The sequence below is a fragment of the Lacerta agilis genome, chromosome 14, assembly GCF_009819535.1.
Source record: "Lacerta agilis isolate rLacAgi1 chromosome 14, rLacAgi1.pri, whole genome shotgun sequence".
NCBI classification, from domain to species: domain Eukaryota; kingdom Metazoa; phylum Chordata; class Lepidosauria; order Squamata; family Lacertidae; genus Lacerta; species Lacerta agilis.
Genome location: NC_046325.1, coordinates 16,198,435 through 16,216,955, shown reverse-complemented (window position 1 = coordinate 16,216,955; position 18,521 = coordinate 16,198,435). Strand labels below are relative to the sequence as shown.

Below are 18,521 nucleotides of genomic sequence, written 5' to 3'. Positions count from 1 at the left end.
CTTTGTCAGAAAAGGAACTGTTCCTTTTCCTCCCCCCCCCCTACCCCAACCCAACTTTATGACTGATGATGGATCATCGTTTCCTGGGCATCGTATTTATATACTGAGATGCCCAGACACTTGGATTCTCATTTGAAGACTGCATGTTTTAAGGATGCCTGTTACTCTCCCCTTCTTACTGCTTACGATCTGTGAGTATAGTTTAGCTCAATGGGGTGGGAAGTATCCATTCATCTGGTAAAATCAGAGGGGCATTGAGCTCTGGGACTGCAGCAGCATCAGCAAGAGGAAGAAAAGTGGCTAGGCTATCTGAAGATGTTTCTTGCTGCCTGAGGAAACCAGGGTGGGTGGGTAGTTAGATGAGAGCGAGGATTTGAGTTGCATAGACACCATGGATTTAAAGTGCATTCAAAGCCCACATGCCTCAAAGAATCCTGGGAACTGTAGACATGGGATCTTGAATCAGCATTCCTGGGTTTCGGCAATCGGCCCTTCTCTCTTTTAGCCCTTCCGAAGCCCTCCATCTTCTGGCTCCAGGCTCCGGATGCAGATGAGAAGCACCACCTCCGATGTACGGCTCAAGGGGCATACTTCGGCAGCTGGTTCTACCTGTACCAGGGAGGGAGCCCTGAGGCCGTGGCCAAAAAGAAAGCCTTGCCCGCCCAATCTGAAGTGACCTTTGAGGTACACAACTTTGGGCCCAGGGAGCAATTCCGCTGCAGCTATGAGATCTGGGAGGCAGGGAAGTCCATTCGCTCCCCGCTCAGCAGCCCTGCAAACATCACAGATGGTAAGTGTTGGGCCGTACAACTCCCAATGACCATACTAGGAAGGTCATGTGCAATATTAGGCCCAAAGTGGTGCATGCAAGGAGGTTTGGTGTGAGAACCAATGGGACTGTGACCAGTCTAGGAATAGGACTTTATGGTTGTGAAGGACTTTGGGGCAATGATGCTGGCCTTTAGCAAGGATGAGGAACCTGCTGTGTCTCTCCCAACATTGTTGGATTCCATCAGTCGGGATCTTGAGGTTGATGGAGATGATACCCTGTGAGGAAGGCTAATGAAGAGGTTGCTTTTTTTAAAAAAAAAATTGTTATGATTATTTAGGCTTGCCATACGTCAGGAAAATTCTTGACATGTCCTGGTTAAAAATGGCATCGGGGGAATTTTGCCAAAACTGCAATGTCAGGGAAAACCTGGATGTATAGCAACGCAAAGGAAAAAGCAGCAGAAACAGCTCCAAAAGCTTAAAATCACTATTTTGGTGGGAGGTTTCCCTAAAAAGGCTCAACAACAAGGGTTTGTTCCCAAAAAGCTGAACAATTTTGGGTCTTCCTTAAAAAAAGGTCAACTTGCTTTGTGAGTGTCAGGAATATAGCAACCCTAGGATTGCTTATACTATTTACCCTATATTTACACGATCAAGCTGCTATGAAATATGTGCACTTAACTTGTAGCATTTACAAATAATTTGTACACTTTACAGTATAGATCTATTTATTACTATGTATTTTATAATTTATGATCAAGCTTCTAGTCACCATGGAAACAAACATTTAAGCTCCTATGAAAATTTTCACATACATTGCTCGTTTCTGTACCATTTGGTATGGTCCTGCCATGCAGCAGCTGCTGGTTATATTATTGTTGACATGCAATTGCACTGGAATGTGCATTATATTTGTAATTAATTGATATCTTTAATGACTGATAGTTCATTTTATGATGGCTTTAAAATGTTGCAATGTTCATATAATCACACAGAGTTATTTGCTGGATTGTCATACTATATTTTGAAATGATTTAGTATTTGAGCTATTCTAAACATATACTGATTTGCATTTTTGTTGTTCTGCTGCAAGCTGCTTTGAGCACATTTATAATATAAATGTAAATAACGAACAGACAAGCATACAAAGGCAGTATGTTTGAACCCCTTCTCTTTCCAAAGGCTTGTTGCTACTGTTTTTACTGTTGTAATTTTGCAAACACACTATATACGGCACCTTTAATGCACATTTGAAACACGTTTTTAACCTCCAAGAATTCTGGGCACCTTAGTTTACTGCTTACAGAGTTACAATTCCCAGCACCCTTAACAAACTACAGTGCCCAGACTTCTCTGAGGGTGTGTGTGTGTGTGTGTGTGTGTGTGTGTGTGTGTGTGTTTCAAACATGGTTTAAAGGTATAGTGTGTACAGTGGTATATTGGTTCTCAAACTTAATCCGTTCTGGTAGTCTGTACCAAAACCAAAGTGTTCCAAAACCAAGGTGCACTTTCCCATAGAAAGTAATGCAAAACGGATTAATCTGTTCCAGACTTTTAAAATCCATTCCAGACTTTTAAAAACAACCCCTAAAACAGCAATTTAACATGAATTTTACTAACAAGACCATTGATCTATAAAACAAAAGCAATAATCAATGTACTGCCCTACAAAATAAATGTGACAGTATTGTAGATGATAAAAATTAAAATTATTTTTTTTCTTACCTGCACTGATGATAGTCATTGTTTGGATGGGTGGGGGCTTTTATCCATTTCTCCAGTCACACAATCAATCAATCAATCAATCAATCAGTAGCTGAACTGAGTTCCACCACACAGTCACAAAAACAAATTATCCAAAAAAAGCCTCAAAAACAAAAACGCAAAATAAATAGCCAAAACAAAAGCACCAAATTTAATCTGTTCTGGAAGTCTGTTTGACTTCTGAAATGTTCAAAAACCAAGGTACAGTTTCTGATTGGTGCAGGCGCCCCAGAAACAATAGCCGACAACCGCATCAGATGTTCGGCTTCCAAAAAACTTAGGATAACCAGGTCACTTCCGGGTTTTTGGTGTTTGGGAACCAAGGTACCACTGTATGCAGCTTGTGTATTTTGATATGAATTGGTTTTGGTTGTTTCATGGGGAATGTTTTAAAAATGATATTGATATTTTTTTCAGCCACCTTGTATTACTATGCAAAAAGAAGCAACATATTATTATTTTTATTAACAGCAGAGAATAAGGTCTGAGGCTCAGTAATCAGGTTTTCTTTCCCACTCACAGACCATTACCCCAAGCCATCCATCTCTGTGAGTCCCAGTACTGAGGTCCTTGCAGGCCAGGACTGGACCGTCTGTTGTCAGGCTCCATTACTAGGGGTCAACTTTGTCCTCTACCAGGCCAGGGATTTTCGGATAGAGGTCACTCCTCGAGGGGACTCTGACACCGCTGAATTCTCCTTGAAGAATGTCACCATGGCCGATGCAGGCCAATACACCTGTTATTACCACAGCATCATAGAGCCTATCATCTGGTCAAACGCCAGTGACCCGGTGCAGCTGAGAGTTATCGGTGAGAAAACCTTTTGCTATCTCGGGGGCGGAATTTCCAGATTTCTTTTTCTGTGCCTTCAGCAGCCATATGGTAAGCAGAAATTAAATTGGCTGGGTTTTTCTTTCTTTTTCTGGCATGGGAAAAACCAGAACCCATTGAACTTCTGCTTGTTGTTGTGGAGCTTGTAAAGGATCCCTGCCAGAAAAAAAGAGGGAACCTTGTTAAGTGGAGGAGTGTTTTTAGGGATGGGACTTGCTGGTTTGGGAGACAGAAGAGGTTGAGAGGAAGGGAAATGAACTTTTGCAAAGGGAAGCTGTTGTAGATATGGGCCGTCATCCTCTCTGGATTAAGATTTAAGCAATATATTCATAGTCAGAAAGCCAGTGTGATGCATTGGATAGAGTGGCAGATTGGGACCAAGAATGCCTGGATTGAAATCCCCACTTGGCCATGATGCTCATGGATAATAACCCTTGGCCACCCACTTTCTCTCAGCCTAATTTACGGTACCTCACAAAGGCGCTGTGGGAATAAAGGGGAGTACAATGTGCATCAGCCTGAGCAGTGCTTTTTTTCTTTAAAAATGTTTAGGGGTACTCTCATTTTCCTACTCCTATTGAAATACTGCCCCTCAGTTGAGGCCAAACTTAGATTCACAAAATGTTTAGGGATATGCATCCCCCTACGTCCCCCCAGGGGAAAAAAAGCACTAAGCTTGAGCTCCTTGGAGGAAGGACAAGATTGGGCTAGCTAGACACCTCTCTTCAGGCATTATAACTGAAAGTTAAGTAAATTAATACATGAGTGTGGGGTACCAGGGATGAGCACGATGGTTCCACCTACATCACCCCCATTACTGTCCCTGTTGCCCTCCAACTAATGGAGAGTGCACTTCTGAAGCAGAAAGCCTCCCCCTCCCATGGAGGAGGAGGAGGTGGAGAAGAAGAAGAAGAAGAAGAAGAAGAAGAAGAAGAAGAAGATGAAGAAGAAGAAGAGGAGGAGGAGGAGGAGGAGGAGGAAGAGGAGGAGGAGGAGGAAGAGGAGGAGGAGGAGTTTGGATTTGATATCCCGCTTTATCACTACCCAAAGGAGCTCAAAGCGGCTAACAATCTCCTTTCCCTTCCTCCCCCACAACAAACACTCTGTGAGGTGAGGGGGCTGAGAGACTTCAAAGAAGTATGACTAGCCCAAGGTCACCCAGCAGCTACATGTGGAGGAGCGGAGACGCGAACCTGGTTCACCAGATTACAAGTCTACCACTCTTAACCACTACACCACACTGGTTCCCCATGTGCTTTAGGACATTACAGAAAGTTCCTCCCCACCTTGTATAATAATAATAATTTATTGTTTATACCCCGCCCATCTGGCTGGGTTTCCCCAGCCACTCTGGGTGGCTCCCAACAGAATATTAAAAACACGATAAAACATCAAACATTAAAAACCTCCCTAAACAGGGCTGCCTTCATATGTCTTCTAAAAGTCAGATAGTTGTTTATTTCCTTGACATCTGATGGGAGGGCGTTCCACAGGGCGGGTGCCACTACCGAAAAGGCCCTCTGCCTGTTTCTATGTAATCTCGCAGCGAGGAAACCCCCAGAAGGCCCTCAGAGCTGGACCTCAGTGTCTGGGCTGAACGATGGGGGTGGAGATGCTCCTTCAGGCAGGGGCGTCGCTAGGGGGGGGCGCTGGGGGCGGTACGCCCCGGGCGACAGGGGCCACAAGCGGCGGGTGGGGGCGACAAGCGGCGGGTGGGGGCGACAAGCGGCGCCCCTCCCGCCACTCCCCAGGCAACGCCGGTCACCCCGGGAGCAGCAGCGCTGCACGGATGGGGTGCTCCCTCGGCCGTGCGCTGTTGCTCCTGGGGCGACCGGAGCGAGCGGCGGCGCATGGGGGTGACAAGCGGCAGCCCCTCCCGCCATTCCCAAGCGCTGCCGCTCCCTCCGTCACCCCAGGAGCAACAGCGCACGGCCGAGGGAGCACCCCGTCCGTGCAGCGCTGCTGCTCCCGGGGTGACCGGCAGCGTGGGGAGTGGCAGGAGGGGCCGGCGCTTGTCAGCCCCACGCGCTGCCGCTGGCTCCGTCCCCCCCGGGAGCAGCAGCGCACGGTGTGTGCGGTGCTGCTGCTCCTGGGGCAACGGAGCGAACGGCGGCACGTGGGGGTGGCAGGAGGCAGCCCCTCCCACCATTCCCACGCGCTGCCGCTCCCTCCGTCACCCTGGGAGCGGCAGCGCACGGCCCGACGACGGAGTGCGCCTGCGCGCGCAGGCGCACTCTGTCATCGGATCGCCGCTTCCACAGCCTCCTTTTGAGCCGGAGAGCTTAAAAGCGAGCTCTTCGGCTTAAAAGAGGGCTGCAGAAGCGGCGCCGGCACCCCCGGAAACGCCCTGGGGGCGGAGCGTCATGACGTCACAATGTGATGTCACGACGCCCCGCCCCCGGGGCGTTTCCTTTGCCGCCCCGGGTACCGCGGAGCCTAGCTCCGCCACTGCCTTCAGGTATACTGGGCCAAGGCTGTTTAGGGCTTTAGGGCCTCTAGTGCAGTGTTTCCCAACCTTGGACCTCCAGCTGTTTTTGGACTACAACTCCCATCATCCCTAACTAGCAAGACCAGTGGTCAGGGATGGTGGGAATTGTAGTCCGAAAACAGCTGGAGGCCCAAGGTTGGGAAACACTCATCCAGTGCATCTTCTACAAGTTGGAGAGTGACAAGAAATGCAGTCGTCCTCAGTGCTCCCCCAGCTTGCATACTTAACTCCTAATTATAATGCCAGCAGAGGACTTCTCATCTTTCTAGCTGCAAATATTTTCCCAATTTCCCACAATCAAGGCACAGGAAGAGTTTCAGCATTAAAACTCATGGACTTGTTACTTTTTACATAGTTTGGACATAGAAAACTCCAGAGAATTCCTTGCCCTTCCATTCATTTGTTGCATCCTGGGGCATTCTGAGAGTCCTGCTTGATCCTCAGCCATCAACCTTGAATTATGGGAAATTATTCCCATAATCTTTGTGGTGGCTGTAAAGTACTAATCTCCTACTTAGAATATGTATCTATGGCCACAAGAATTACAAATGTGTTTTTAAAAAAGTAAAAGAAAGAAAGCCAGTTCAACACTGAGCATCCCTTAAGCTATATCTTTTCGTTTTCACACTTCTCCTCTTCCAGATGCAACTGTGGTCCCCAATTACCTGGAGGTGTTGGTGGACTCTGCGGGAAGATATCGAGTGAATTGCTCAGTCCCTTCTGCTGCTGAGGGCTGGTTTTATCTTTACCAAGGTGGGCAGCTCTTTGCTGAAACCAGAGCTTGGCAAGATGGGGCGATTGCAAGCTTCAACCTCACAGAAGAGGCCGTTAACACCACCATAGGAGAGCTGAGCTGCCAATATAAGGAATATCAGCTCAATGACACTGACGTGTGGAGACAAGGTGAGTCCGGGGGGTGGGGTGGGAGAAGTGTACACAAGCAGAGAGCTAGCCTGTGTACCTTTAAAGCACATTCCACACACATTCTGCCCTCAAAGAATTCTGGGCACTGTAGTTTGCTGGGAATTGTAACTCTGAGAGGGATAAACTACAGTGCCCAGAATTCTTTGAGGGAAATAAAAGTGGTTTGAATGTGCTATAAAGGTATAGTGCACAGCCTTAGGTGATGGTGATAATTGTACCATTCATGGTGCTTTACAGAGTAAAAGAGGATAACTCCCTGGTCCCAAGGAGCTTCCAAGTCTAAAAATGGATTTGAATATGGAAGTATGGAAGATACTGTGAGGTTGAGTGGATGCCCACAAAACTGGCTGGAGAATCAAACACAAGCATATTCCCACAGACAATAACTTGGATGGATGTGGGGTGGGTGGGACGGACAGCACATACTTCTGTTTCTGCAGTCCTATGTAGCAGCAAAACAAGGTTTACCACTCTGTCCTTTGGTGCTATCCACAGCTGGTCATTGGTATGCAAGCTGATTGATAGGTCATGCTGCATGTCTCCTTTAACGTCGCTATTTTTCCTACATGGAAAACTCTGTAGGAAAAAGCAACATACAGCTCTGTGGCAATCACACAGGCATGTGTGTGGATGAAAGGCTTTCAGGGGACACACAGTAGCAAGCCACAATTAGTTGCTGCTTTTCCATAGAGGAACATGGCACTGGAATAATTTCATGTGATGTTTCACATCTAGACGTCATGCTGGTTCTCTCCCCCCCCCCTTGCACTCGACAAGTGCTTTCCACGTATGTAAAGGATTGCTGTGCGATGGTTCTGGTGGTGTCATTGTCGCCAATGGAATGTTGCCCTTTTCAGATTATATTAGCACAGATGATTCAGGCTGCAGTGATAAGCACATACAATTTGAACAGGATGGCACTGCCAGTTAATGGCTGCCAAGGAAACCAAGCACAGGCAAGTGGATTCAAGGTGGCTCCCATAGTGCTAATGCCCCATTCATTTCCCGCCTGCTCAGGGGCAAATCCATCTTCATGGGGACAGTTCTCAGCTGCGTAGTGATTGATGAAAGAAGAAAACCTGCTGTATACCGAAAACTATTTTTACATTGATAAGCGTTTTCTAATTTCTCCAGACTCACATTCCCAGGCCACGGATTTCACCACAGCCAACACACTGCGACTTGGGATCGGGGCCTGCGTCCTCTTATTAGCCCTGTTCTTCATAGCTGAAGCATGGTGGAACGAGAAGCATCAGGAGAGCTGGGCCAAATGAAGGGATCCTAGATCAGCAGGATCCCGCTGAGCTGACCGAGTCTGGTTTGAAACCGCAAGTTCCAGCGGCTGCATTTGATGGGAAGGAACATAATGATGGATTGGGAACCGCACACGGAGATGGTCAGACTGCAGTCCTCAACCAATTTACCTCACAGTCACCACATCATGGCTCCTCTGAAACAGGAGCTTTGGCCTACAGGGGTAAGGAACATACAGGCCACCAGAAGTTGCTGGACTCTGTCTCCCATTGGCCCCAACCAGTATGGCCATTGGTCAGGGATGATGGGAGTCGTAGTCCGGCAACATCTGGAAGGCCACAGGTCCCATTGCTGAACCTGAGGCAGAACTCGGAACCAGCTAATTCAGCCCTAGATCATGTCCAGTAATTATCAAGAAGAATTTGCTCCTGGGCATGCACAGAATGCCTTTGCCTCACCAGTGAGTAGCTGCAATCTCCGCCTTCACGCAACTGATTTCCAGAGTGACAGGGACATTAGCACTTCAGGCCAGTGAGAGGAGCAGAAATTCTTATTTGTTTAAGTGTTTTCATCATGAAGTGTATTGCTTTCATGCGTGGTCCTGTAGTTATATACAGCTTCTGTTCTTTTGCATTTTTTTTGCTGTAACTCTAGAATCTAGATGCTTTATTCATTTTCAGTGTTGTTCAGCTCATGTTTTATAATGTTACGTCATCCAGTGCTCCAGAATAGACAAAGATATAACAATAAATGATTGAATTAATATTAACTGAAGGGAGGGACAGATTGAAATGTGTGTTCTTTGTTGTTCATAACTTACCGTATCCTTTTGGAATGTTAGATAAACCACATACAGTACCACTATGTGGGCACAATATGAATTATGTGATCATTTTTGATCGTGTTGTTAATAAGAAACATTTAGAAAAAAGGGAGCAACTCCAGAAGAGGAGAGTTCTCTGCCTGAAGGTAGGAGGGCGGGGGGACAAGAGAAGGGGCAGCTGCAGCATATGAAAAATGACTGCCATCTCAGGTAAAATCTGTTAGCCAGGTTTGCCTTTACTGTTTGAGGGGGCTGGTATAAATTGCTAGTTAGGGGGCACTGGTGGATAGGAATACTGTAATGATTGGTTGAAATCACGACTGTGCAAGTGAGAGGAAGGGAAAATGCCTGTTCTGTCCTTTTAGATGCAAAATAATGGTGTGTCATGCCAACTTAAACGATTGCCTGTTGGGCATTTGGGGGAGGAGGATGGAAGATAAGAACTAAGAAATACATGCCATAACAGCCAGCCTTGCTGTGACACCATTGCGTGGGGAAGGGCACGACTGGTATCAAGGGTTTGTCATGGTAGGGCCGCTGCTGAGGGACCACGCTCCTGCAGGGAACCCACTGACAAAGCTTCATGGAGTGGCTGTATTGTGCAGGTAGACTTAACTGAGTAGGGGTCATGGAAGGTCACCTGGAGGTGACCCATGGTGGTATAAGGTGAAGGCAGGAATTGATATCTGAATTGTACAGTGGGATTTTTTTTAAAAAAGTAAGTGTTGGGCATGGAGGCAGGGGCACTATTTGGACTCTGCTTCAGGTGGGATAATTGCGCTGAAAGCTGTTTTAAGCATTACCTGCACCTCTGTGCCTGTTTGTGAGGTGGCACTTGAAAGCTTCACTTCCATTAAGCACACTTCAAAAACACTGCCTCCTCCTTCCTAAGCTCAAGTGCCCAGAACTCCCAAGCATTTCTTCCAAAGGTTAGAATTGAACCATCTGAGAATTCCCCATCTATCCACAGGTCTTGTATCACCTATAGCATCCTCTTCAAGATTTCTCCTCCATAAAGCGCAGAGACAGAAGAAACTTTCTTTAGATATGCCTAGTCCGATTTCTTCTGAACTGGATTCTGATTGCAACTCTTTTTTAAAACAAGCATATCCAATTTTATAGAATGTTGATATGTGTTTAGTTTGTTTTTTGAATGTTTTTAATATTTGTTTTAACTGATTTTACTGATAATTTTATTCTCTTTTTTTCATGTGTGTGTTTCTACCATCAAGCAGTGTAATTTCTTTTTCCAAACGGTATATAAATTTTGTGACATATATAAATAATTATGAAGTCCTTCTTGTATGTCCCATAAAAATAAATATGTATTAACCTAGTAATGAAAAGAATGGTGTGAAAGCACCAGTTGTACCTCTTTGGAAAGAGTGTTCTAAAGTTGGGGTGTATGCATTGCAAACTTGTGCTAGGGAAAGCATGCAAAGAAGGTCTTCAACCAAAAATGTTAATTTTAAAATGAATGACAAGTGACTGGAACATCTATCTGAAGGATAGGTATCTGAAGAAGTGTGCATGCACACAAAAGCTCATACCAAGAACAAACTTAGTTGGTCTCTAAGGTGCTACTGGAAGATTTTTTTTTTTGGAACATCTATAGATAGTAATATTTGATAATAAATAATTGTGTGTGACAGCAAAGGACTGGACGAGGTAACTTTTAGGTGGATTTGTAGCTGGTTGACTGACCAAACCCCAAAAGTGCCCACTAATGGTTCCTAGTCATCCTGCAAATAAAAGAAAAAAGAAAAGGACAAGTGAGGTGCCACAGAGCTCTGTCCTGGGCCCATTGTTCTTCAGCCTCTTTATAAACGACTTTGACGAGCACCCCCTCAATCCCTTCATCCAATTTCCAGGTGACACCAAACCGGGACGGGTAGCCAATGCCACTCAAGATGGAATCGGGATTCAATATGACTGTAACAGATTGGAGAACTGGGCCCAAACTAACAAAATGAATTTCATTAGGGGCAAATGTAAGCTTCTACACTTAGGCAGGAAAAACCAGCTGCACTAATAGAAGATGTAGGACACCTGACTTGCCAGTAGTAGATGTGAAAAGGATATAGGAGTCTTAGTGTTTGTCCAGCTCTCCTCTTCTTTCCCTGTAACAGCAGAGGGCTCGGCTACTACCTTTTAAAGTAGCTATTGCTTGTTGTGCAGGTAAAGTGCCCCCTCTATTGCAATGGGCTGAGGAGGTGGGGCTATGGCTTTAAATAAATTGTGAATGGTTCTGAGTTATGGCCCCCTTTCAAGCTACACCCTTTTGGGTTAATTGTCTCTTGCCACACCCATACAAATGCAGGTTTATTAAAGGGACATCAGTAGTGAAGCTCATTTCCCCTCCCCCCCCACCTTAAATGTTTGTGGGTTTTTTCAGCTTGAAAATATTTTACTTTTCTTTGCTTTTTTTTTTTTAAAAAAAAAATAGATTTGTCTGGCTTGGTGAAGAATGCGGGTGGGCTTTGTGCTCCCCTCCCCTGGTACCCTGAAGGGTAGCTGAATTTTCTGGGGGGGAAAGTCGAGGGTTAGGCAAGCCTGGGGAGGGAGGTGAGAGAATGTTATGAACTGGGGCCCAGATTAGGACCATGGAAAAACCACGCCTGGAAGTTGTGGTGAGACCCACAGAAGAAGACCTTTGTCAGAAACGCCCAGCGCCGGCCTCTGAGGAAGAACAACCTGTTTATAAAAGACTACGGATGGATTCGCCAATTTATCCAGTCGAGTCAGAGGCCTCTCTACCACCAGAGAGGAGTATGTGGAGCTATTCTAATTGTGGGGGAACTGTTTTTTCTTTAAAATTGATTTAAAGATGGAGGATGCAGCAGGAGTGTGATATGGGTGTTGCAAAGATGGATTGTCTCCATGGAGGTAGTAACTCCTATTTATTAACGTGTATTCAAGATTACTTAATGTTAGGCCCCACCTGCGCTAAACATTTAAAACACTTTAAACAGGTTTCCAGCGATGACTCTTTGAGAACTGTAGTTTGTTAAGCGTGCTGACAGTTGTTTGGAGACACACACACCCCTTTGCCTTCTGAGCTGCAGTTCCCAGAGCTCCTTAGGAAGAGGGATTGAATGCTTATTTATTATTTACTTTGTATATTTATTATCCCGCCTGTTAAACCACTTTGGCTTTGTTAAGCCACTCAGGGTTTAAAGCAACCTACTACTGTGCAAATGGGGCCTTCGATTAGTTATTCATAACAGCAGCCTCTGGCTTAGGGGTCAACAGACAAAGGCCTTGGAGCCAAATCTGGCCCCTGAGCTGGGACACCTGCAGCTTCTCCAGAGGTAAGAGAAGTTGTGGGGAGATGGGTTTGCGTGGCGATTAGATGTGTCTGTCGCTGATTTTGCCAGATGAGAGGAGGCCCCCCCCCCAGTCCGCATTTGCTCCTCACGTAAAACTGGTTGTGCCCTTTTCTCATGCTTCGGGTGGCTTGGATTAACCTAAAGAAGCGTGAGTGGAAGGTGAAAATGCATTTGTGCTCCTCCGGGAACAATTGTGCCAGAGTTAATGGAAGGGTACTTAGGCTGTAGTGCCATAATGTGTGTGTGGGGGGGGGGGAGCAGGGTTGCATTTTGGTATAAAGGAAACGGTGCATGAGGAAAACATAGGCCGTACTCCTTGTTTCCAGGTCCAGTTCAAGGGTGCTCACATTAGTGATGAAAGCCCTAAGTGACTTAGGCCCCAAATACTTGAAATACTGCTTCTTTCCCTACAAACCCTCCAGGGGTGTTAAGATCAGCAGATGGGCCCTCTTGGTAGTTAATAATAATAATAATAATAATAATAATAATAATAATAATAATAACGACGACAACGATGATGATATAATTAATTTGGGGTGGTGGCTCAGGGAAGTTGTGGCATCCCCAAGTTGTTGAACTTCGTCCCCACAGAGGTGTGCCTGGCTCCTTCACAATTCAGCTGCAGACCCACCTTTTTACCCTGAGCTTTGGCTCATGAGATGTGTGTTCCCAGGGTCCACCCTATTCCTGTAATTTTAATCTGCTTTAACTGTTGTTTATTTTGAATTTTAAATACTGTAGTTGTCATTTGCCCTGGGATCTGCTGGTGAAGGGCGGGGAATAAATTTAATAACAATCATGATGTTTAATAACGAGCAAGATGTAGGAGGCCATAAAAAAGGTCTCGCTTGAGACTAATCCTGTGTCCAATTGGAGGAACTCGTGGATGTGGTGTTCGTTTTCCTCATACAGCAGTCTTCTGCTAAGGAAGAAATAGGCCTCCTCTGTTAGGAATAGGCTTTCTGCTAGTGGAAAGACACCTTTAGAATCCAACATATGTAATGTGAAAATAGGGATTACAGACATTCTTGACTTTTTAATGTTTTGTATCAAAATGATTTGTTGCTTCTACTCCAGCCTGCCCCACAGCGCCCCCTCCAGCCTGCTCCACAGCTCTGCCTTTGTCCACACACCAGTGCAAGAAACCTTCACGCAGGCCTGCTTATCATCCCTTTGATTTCACCTCAGACGAGCTGGACCCTGCCTATGAGTGGCCAAGGGAATCTTCTTCTGCAAGGAAAAGTAAGACGCATGGAGGAGCTGACTAGTAATGTTTCTATGCTCTTTGGAAGGGACCCCGGTATATGAGCATGGAAAAATAGGTCTAAAACGTGTGGTTTTTATGCTAGAATGGGAGAGATGGTGAAGGTAAGAAAAGGAAACTTGCCTGTTTGAGAAGGTGTGGCCTACTTCTACACATTCAAGGGAATTAAGTGGGGGAATGGACTGCATCAGATTACAGGAGGGTGGGGTTGGTTATCCAATTTTGCATACATATCCTTTAAAAAACACCCACCCATCCCAGGAAATAGAAGACATAGACACTTGCTGTGTGCTACCTCAGCCCTTTCCAGCTATGCTGAATTTATCATCATGGAGAAATCTTAACATGGGGAAACTTTCAAAAATGTGATGGTTTACTTGCAGTGTGAAGAGATGCACTTTGTCCTCCCTGTTCAGCACACTCGTTATCACTCTGTAGAGCAGGCTGGCCATACCTTTCCCACCTTCAGCAGGTGTGCAGCAGGAAGAAAATTATCCAGCTTTCTGAAGAATAGAATCATAGAATCATAGAGTTGGAAGAGACCACAAGGGCCATCCAGTCCAACCCCCTGCCAAGCAGGAAACACCATCAAAGCATTCCCTCATCCTAATAAAGCCTGTTTCAGTTTAATTTCTGATCGGAGGTTCTGTAAAGACTTCCTTAACTGGAGAGAGGCCTTCAGCAGTTGCAATGGGAACTGAAGCCTAATGAGGCTAAGGGAAAAGAAATATCATAAAAGTCAGGAGTGCAGTGACTTTGATAGTTTGTAGTATAGTTGAGAAATAATCAAGAGGAATTTGGCATGAAGAGCACAAAAACTTGTGTGCAAGTAAAGCACTGTTCTAGGTAATTGAGATCTGATCCAAACAACACTGAAAAGTAGGGCTGTGGGGCCACGCTGTCCGAATTCTAGATCCTGAGCCAAATTGGGCTGATTGGCTGGGGCAGCTTGGCAGCCCCAGGTTAGGTCCACCCAAAGTGATCTAGAGGGAGAAGGAAATGCAGGCAGCCTGTCTGTGTCTCTTCCCCTGCCCTTGGACCACATATAAAATAGGGTTTAAAACCACAATTAAACAATGTGCTAGAGCCCCAGTTTGGGGCCCAGATCCAGGTCAAGTCTGCCCCAGGACAGATCTGGAACACTGGATGGGGGGTATGCACAGTCCTACTTAAATTTCATTATAGAGGCCTCTTTGTATCTTTCAGGTGGTGCAGATGTGATCCCTCTCCTCCGAAGCACTCTGGGCCAGTTTCCTTTAGGCTTGCGTCTGGATAAGCTGGAGGCCCTGGTGTGGAAGGAGCACAAGGTCAAGCTGTGGAAACTGTGTTTGGATCGAGGCTACAGTGACAGCCTGAAGTTCTTGGAGGTGGTACCTGGGATCAGGCTCAAACCCTCAGGCAAAGGGACTTTCCGGTGCCTTGTGCAGTTGGACCCAGGTGAGTGTTTCTCTCCTCCAGCCTGACCTTGTGTTCTCTCAGGAGAGCTACAGGATCCACAGCCTGGCAACCTTTGGCCTTGATTTTATGCTTTTCTAGGTCATTGAAGGTTTGTATCTGATCTCCAAGAAGCAACTTGCAAATAATCTACAGGCCTAATTTTATTCAGATGTTGTCAGTGCGGCACCTGCTCACCCCATGGTGCCTGCCATAGCATCATACGGTTCCTGCAAAATGTCTCAGTAAATATCATCTCACAAAATGTCTCAGTAAATATCACCTCAGAAATCCATAATGCATGAGAGACTGATTGCTGTACCTGCTCATTTCCTGTTTGCGCTGGCTTTGTTTCTCTCTTCGAACACATCCCCTTAAATGTGCCAATATTTTTTGGGATGCCAGGATTGGACACCCTCCTTCCCATACATTCTGGCAGAGGAGAGATTCAGTGAGCTTTTCACTGTGAGTGTGTATGGCAGTGGCTGATGCATGCCCACTGCTTTTTGTGATCCGGGCTGATTTTATGCTCCTTTAGATGTGGCAGCCCTTTCATGTTATACCATGCCATGACAGCACTTCCTCATAATTCCACATGTGCTCACTGGCCCTAAAAGGTTGGTGACTGCTGTTAGTCTGATTGATTTAAAGGGATCTGGGTGATAAGCAGTGGGTGGAGCACATGTTTTAAACCAGGTGTCAGCAACCTTTTTCAGCTGTGGGCTGGTCCACCGTCCCTCAGAACATGTGCTGGGCTGGACTATATTTTGGGGGGGAAATGAATGAATTCCTATGTCCCACAAATAATCCAGAGATCAATTTTCAATAAATCACACATTCTACTCATGTAAAAACACCAGACAGGCCCCACAAATAACCCAGAGATGCATTTTAAATAAAAGGACACATTCTACTCATGTAAAAACATGCTGATTCCCGGACCGTCCGTGGGCTGGATTTAGGCGGCGATTGGGCCACATCCGGCCCACGGGCCTTAGGTTGCCTACCCCTGCTCTAAACGAAGAGGGTCCTGTGATCAGTTCCCCAATATTTGTAGCACAAAGGAATCAGATAGCAGCTGATGGCAATGGCCTCTGCCTGAGATGTGGAAATGCCACTGCAGGCAGTATAGACAATAAAGGGCCTGTAGTCTGACCTGGTATAAGGAGGCCTTCTTGTTTTATTTTGTTTTTTAACCCTCTTTTTGGACAGCAGGAAAGGGCGAAATAAAGAAACCCCAATATTTAAAAGCCCTCCCAGTCCCCAAGATTAAGAGTACTCTGTACCACTCCTCACTCCACTTGCTTTTCAAAAGTCTTGCTTTTATATGCTGCCTTTAGTACAGAATGAGCTCAAAGTGGTTTGTGTGGGGTTTCAAAGTGGTTTCCCATCCAGGCACTCCCGAGACCAAGATCTGCTTAGTTCCAGAAAAGCTGCTGTTGGTGCTGTCTGGAGGTGGCAATATCCTTCTGCTCAGCTTTTGTACACCTCCAGGCCACCTCTCTCTGCTGGTTTCTCCACTCTGCTTTTCCCATGTTGCTTTAGTCTTCAGTAACTCTCAGTCCCAGTGGATTTACACCGCCCATTTTGGGAAACCCCCGAGGCTCAACTGTATGTGGGCAGGAATGCATTTTATTCCACTGGGTATTATTGTTGCAAAGGCTGGCTTTTAAAAAAGAGCTTGATGCTTGGTGAAATCTCCAAAGCTACTGGCTGTGTACATGCTATATACATTGAAAGCGCATTTCGAAGCACATTCTTTCCCTCAAATAATTCTGGGCACTGTAGTTTGCCAACGGTTGCTGGGAATTGTAGAAGGGCAAACTAAAGTGCGCAGAATTATTCGAGGGAAAGAATGTGTGCCAAATGTGCTTTAAAAGTTGGTGTGTGCATAGTTGTCAGGAGGCGAGGCTTCACTGTCCCCCAAAGGAAGCTGCCTTAAACGGAGCCAGACCATTGGTCCATCCAGCTCAGCATTACCTGCACTGGCTAGCAGTTGCTGTCCATGTTTCAGTCAAGGGACATTCCCAGTCCTACTTGGTGTTGACTTATAGAACTTCCACCTCAGGGTTGGCCTTGTTTGGTGCATGGCTCTTGGATGAGCTGGCAATATTTTGAGAGTTACAGTTGCACAGGAGGAGGTGACAGAATTCTGGTTATACTTCTTGATGTATTAAGCTAGCACCAGAGGGAGAAACTGTGTGTATTCATAAACACACAAACATGAACTTTAAAAAAAAAATGCAAGGGGAGCATTGAAATTTGGTCCTCCGCCACCTGCAGTCTGAACTGGTGTAGTCCAGAAAATTATACCACCTCATTCTGTGTTGTATAGAAGAATGGCTGTTCTGGTTTAAAGGATATAGTGCATCCTCAAAGAGGAATGGTTGCAACACAGCATCACAGCACACATTTTACATGCAGAAGGTCTCAGGTAGACAATCCTGGCCTAGATGCAGGGCCGTCTCGTCATAGGGCCTGGGTGGCGCGGCGTGCCAGGGCGCCGGGCCCCCCAGGGGCGCCCCTGCGAGCCCGCCAGCATACCGGCCGCCCCTTCCCCAACCCGCCCCCGCCCCCATGGGCAGGCGGGTGGGCACCGGCGGGCAGGCTGCAAGCTGCCCGCCCTCCGGAGCCCCAGCTGGAGCTCTGGGAAGGGCGCGCAAAGCCCCGTACCGCTCCAGCGCCACGCCCCTCATCCCCCGCTCGCCCACCCCCCCTCCCGAGGGGCGGCCAGCGCGGGAGGGAGGCGGGCGGAGAGGCGGCACGCGGGGGGCACCGAGGGATCATTGCGCCACGGCGGCCAATCCCTTTAAGACGGCCCTGCCTAGATGGGTATAAAAAGCAGCTTCCTATGCAGGTGGATCACTAGTTTGAAGGTAGCTTCCTATCTTTGGATTTCTGCTTTATGGCCCTTAGATATCTTAAGTGTTTTGTCTTCTGCCCCTCCCTTTTATAGCTGGTCCTTATCGTTTGTCCTATCAGCCTGCAAATACAGCAAGCAAGGAACTATGTGGCAAGAACTGCAAGAACCGTAACGAGTTCTGCTTTGCCTTTGCAAGGATCCTGACGCTGTGAAAGAAATTGGATTCCAGCATCAGGTGGACTTTGTTGAACTGTGCTGGCTTAATTATAACAAGCTTCGCTTCCCCCCCCCCCCCAAAAAGTGATTGCATTGGGTGCCCTGCATTACTACTTTGATTCATCAGACTTGGGAGTTGTTGGTCTTGAAAAGAGGTGCCTTTAGGGATCAAACCCCTAGAGGGAGCAACTTCCATATTTTTGTGTGTAAACCGCCCCCCCCCCTCCCATTTCTTTGGCATGTTAATAACCTAGCACTTTTATGCCTGGTGTTAATAGCTAATGGAGGAAAGTATTTAAAGGAGCTTTGGAAATGGATTCCCAGCACTGGAGCACACCAAACGTTTATTTAACAGTAAGGGAAAGGAAGACAACTTGAATTGTGGAAGCCTGTGGGCCGGTGAGCATCTTCCCTCGGGGCTATTGCCTTTATTAAAAGGGTGGGGGAAGATAGTGTCTCTGATTAGTGATGCAATCATTGGTACTAGCCAATAGATTTTTGCAGCCACAGTCTGAACTGCACTAAATACTCAAATTGGTGCAGTGATGGGATGGGGTAGA

General features: G+C 46.4%; 2 protein-coding genes across 7 annotated transcripts in view; both read left to right on the top strand.

Moving 5' to 3' along the window:
• Nucleotides 1–136: 136 nt before the first annotated feature.
• On the top strand, nt 137–8,285 carry TARM1 (T cell-interacting, activating receptor on myeloid cells 1). The gene is made up of 5 exons (XM_033171074.1): nt 137–191; nt 506–790; nt 3,058–3,345; nt 6,497–6,757; nt 7,913–8,285. Exons 1-5 carry the CDS (start codon nt 155–157, stop codon nt 8,050–8,052), a joined length of 1,011 nt encoding a protein of 336 aa, XP_033026965.1. The 5' UTR covers nt 137–154; the 3' UTR covers nt 8,053–8,285.
• Nucleotides 8,286–11,399: 3,114 nt separating this feature from the next.
• The window catches only part of LOC117058256, a 13,486-nt gene continuing 6,364 nt past the window's right edge, over nt 11,400–18,521 (top strand). For 2 of the 6 annotated variants that reach the window (XM_033169309.1, XM_033169311.1), the window contains exons 1-3: nt 11,400–11,624; nt 13,262–13,426; nt 14,655–14,885. In XM_033169309.1, coding sequence (XP_033025200.1) covers nt 11,459–11,624; nt 13,262–13,426; nt 14,655–14,885 — 562 coding nt within the window. In that variant the 5' untranslated portion in view covers nt 11,400–11,458. Of the gene's footprint in view, nt 11,625–11,672; nt 11,742–13,249; nt 13,427–14,654; nt 14,886–14,984; nt 15,175–18,239; nt 18,329–18,521 lie in introns of those variants that run through there. The other 4 variants (XM_033169310.1, XM_033169312.1, XM_033169313.1 and 1 more) reach the window with 4 other exon arrangements.

Coding starts and splice junctions, on each gene's coding strand:
- TARM1 (XM_033171074.1), top strand. CDS start 155: ATGCCTGTTACTCTCCCCTTCTTACTGCTTACGATCT. Junction 3,346..6,496: donor GGTGCAGCTGAGAGTTATCG/GTGAGAAAACCT, acceptor CTCCTCTTCCAG/ATGCAACTGTGGTCCCCAAT. Junction 6,758..7,912: donor CACTGACGTGTGGAGACAAG/GTGAGTCCGGGG, acceptor TAATTTCTCCAG/ACTCACATTCCCAGGCCACG.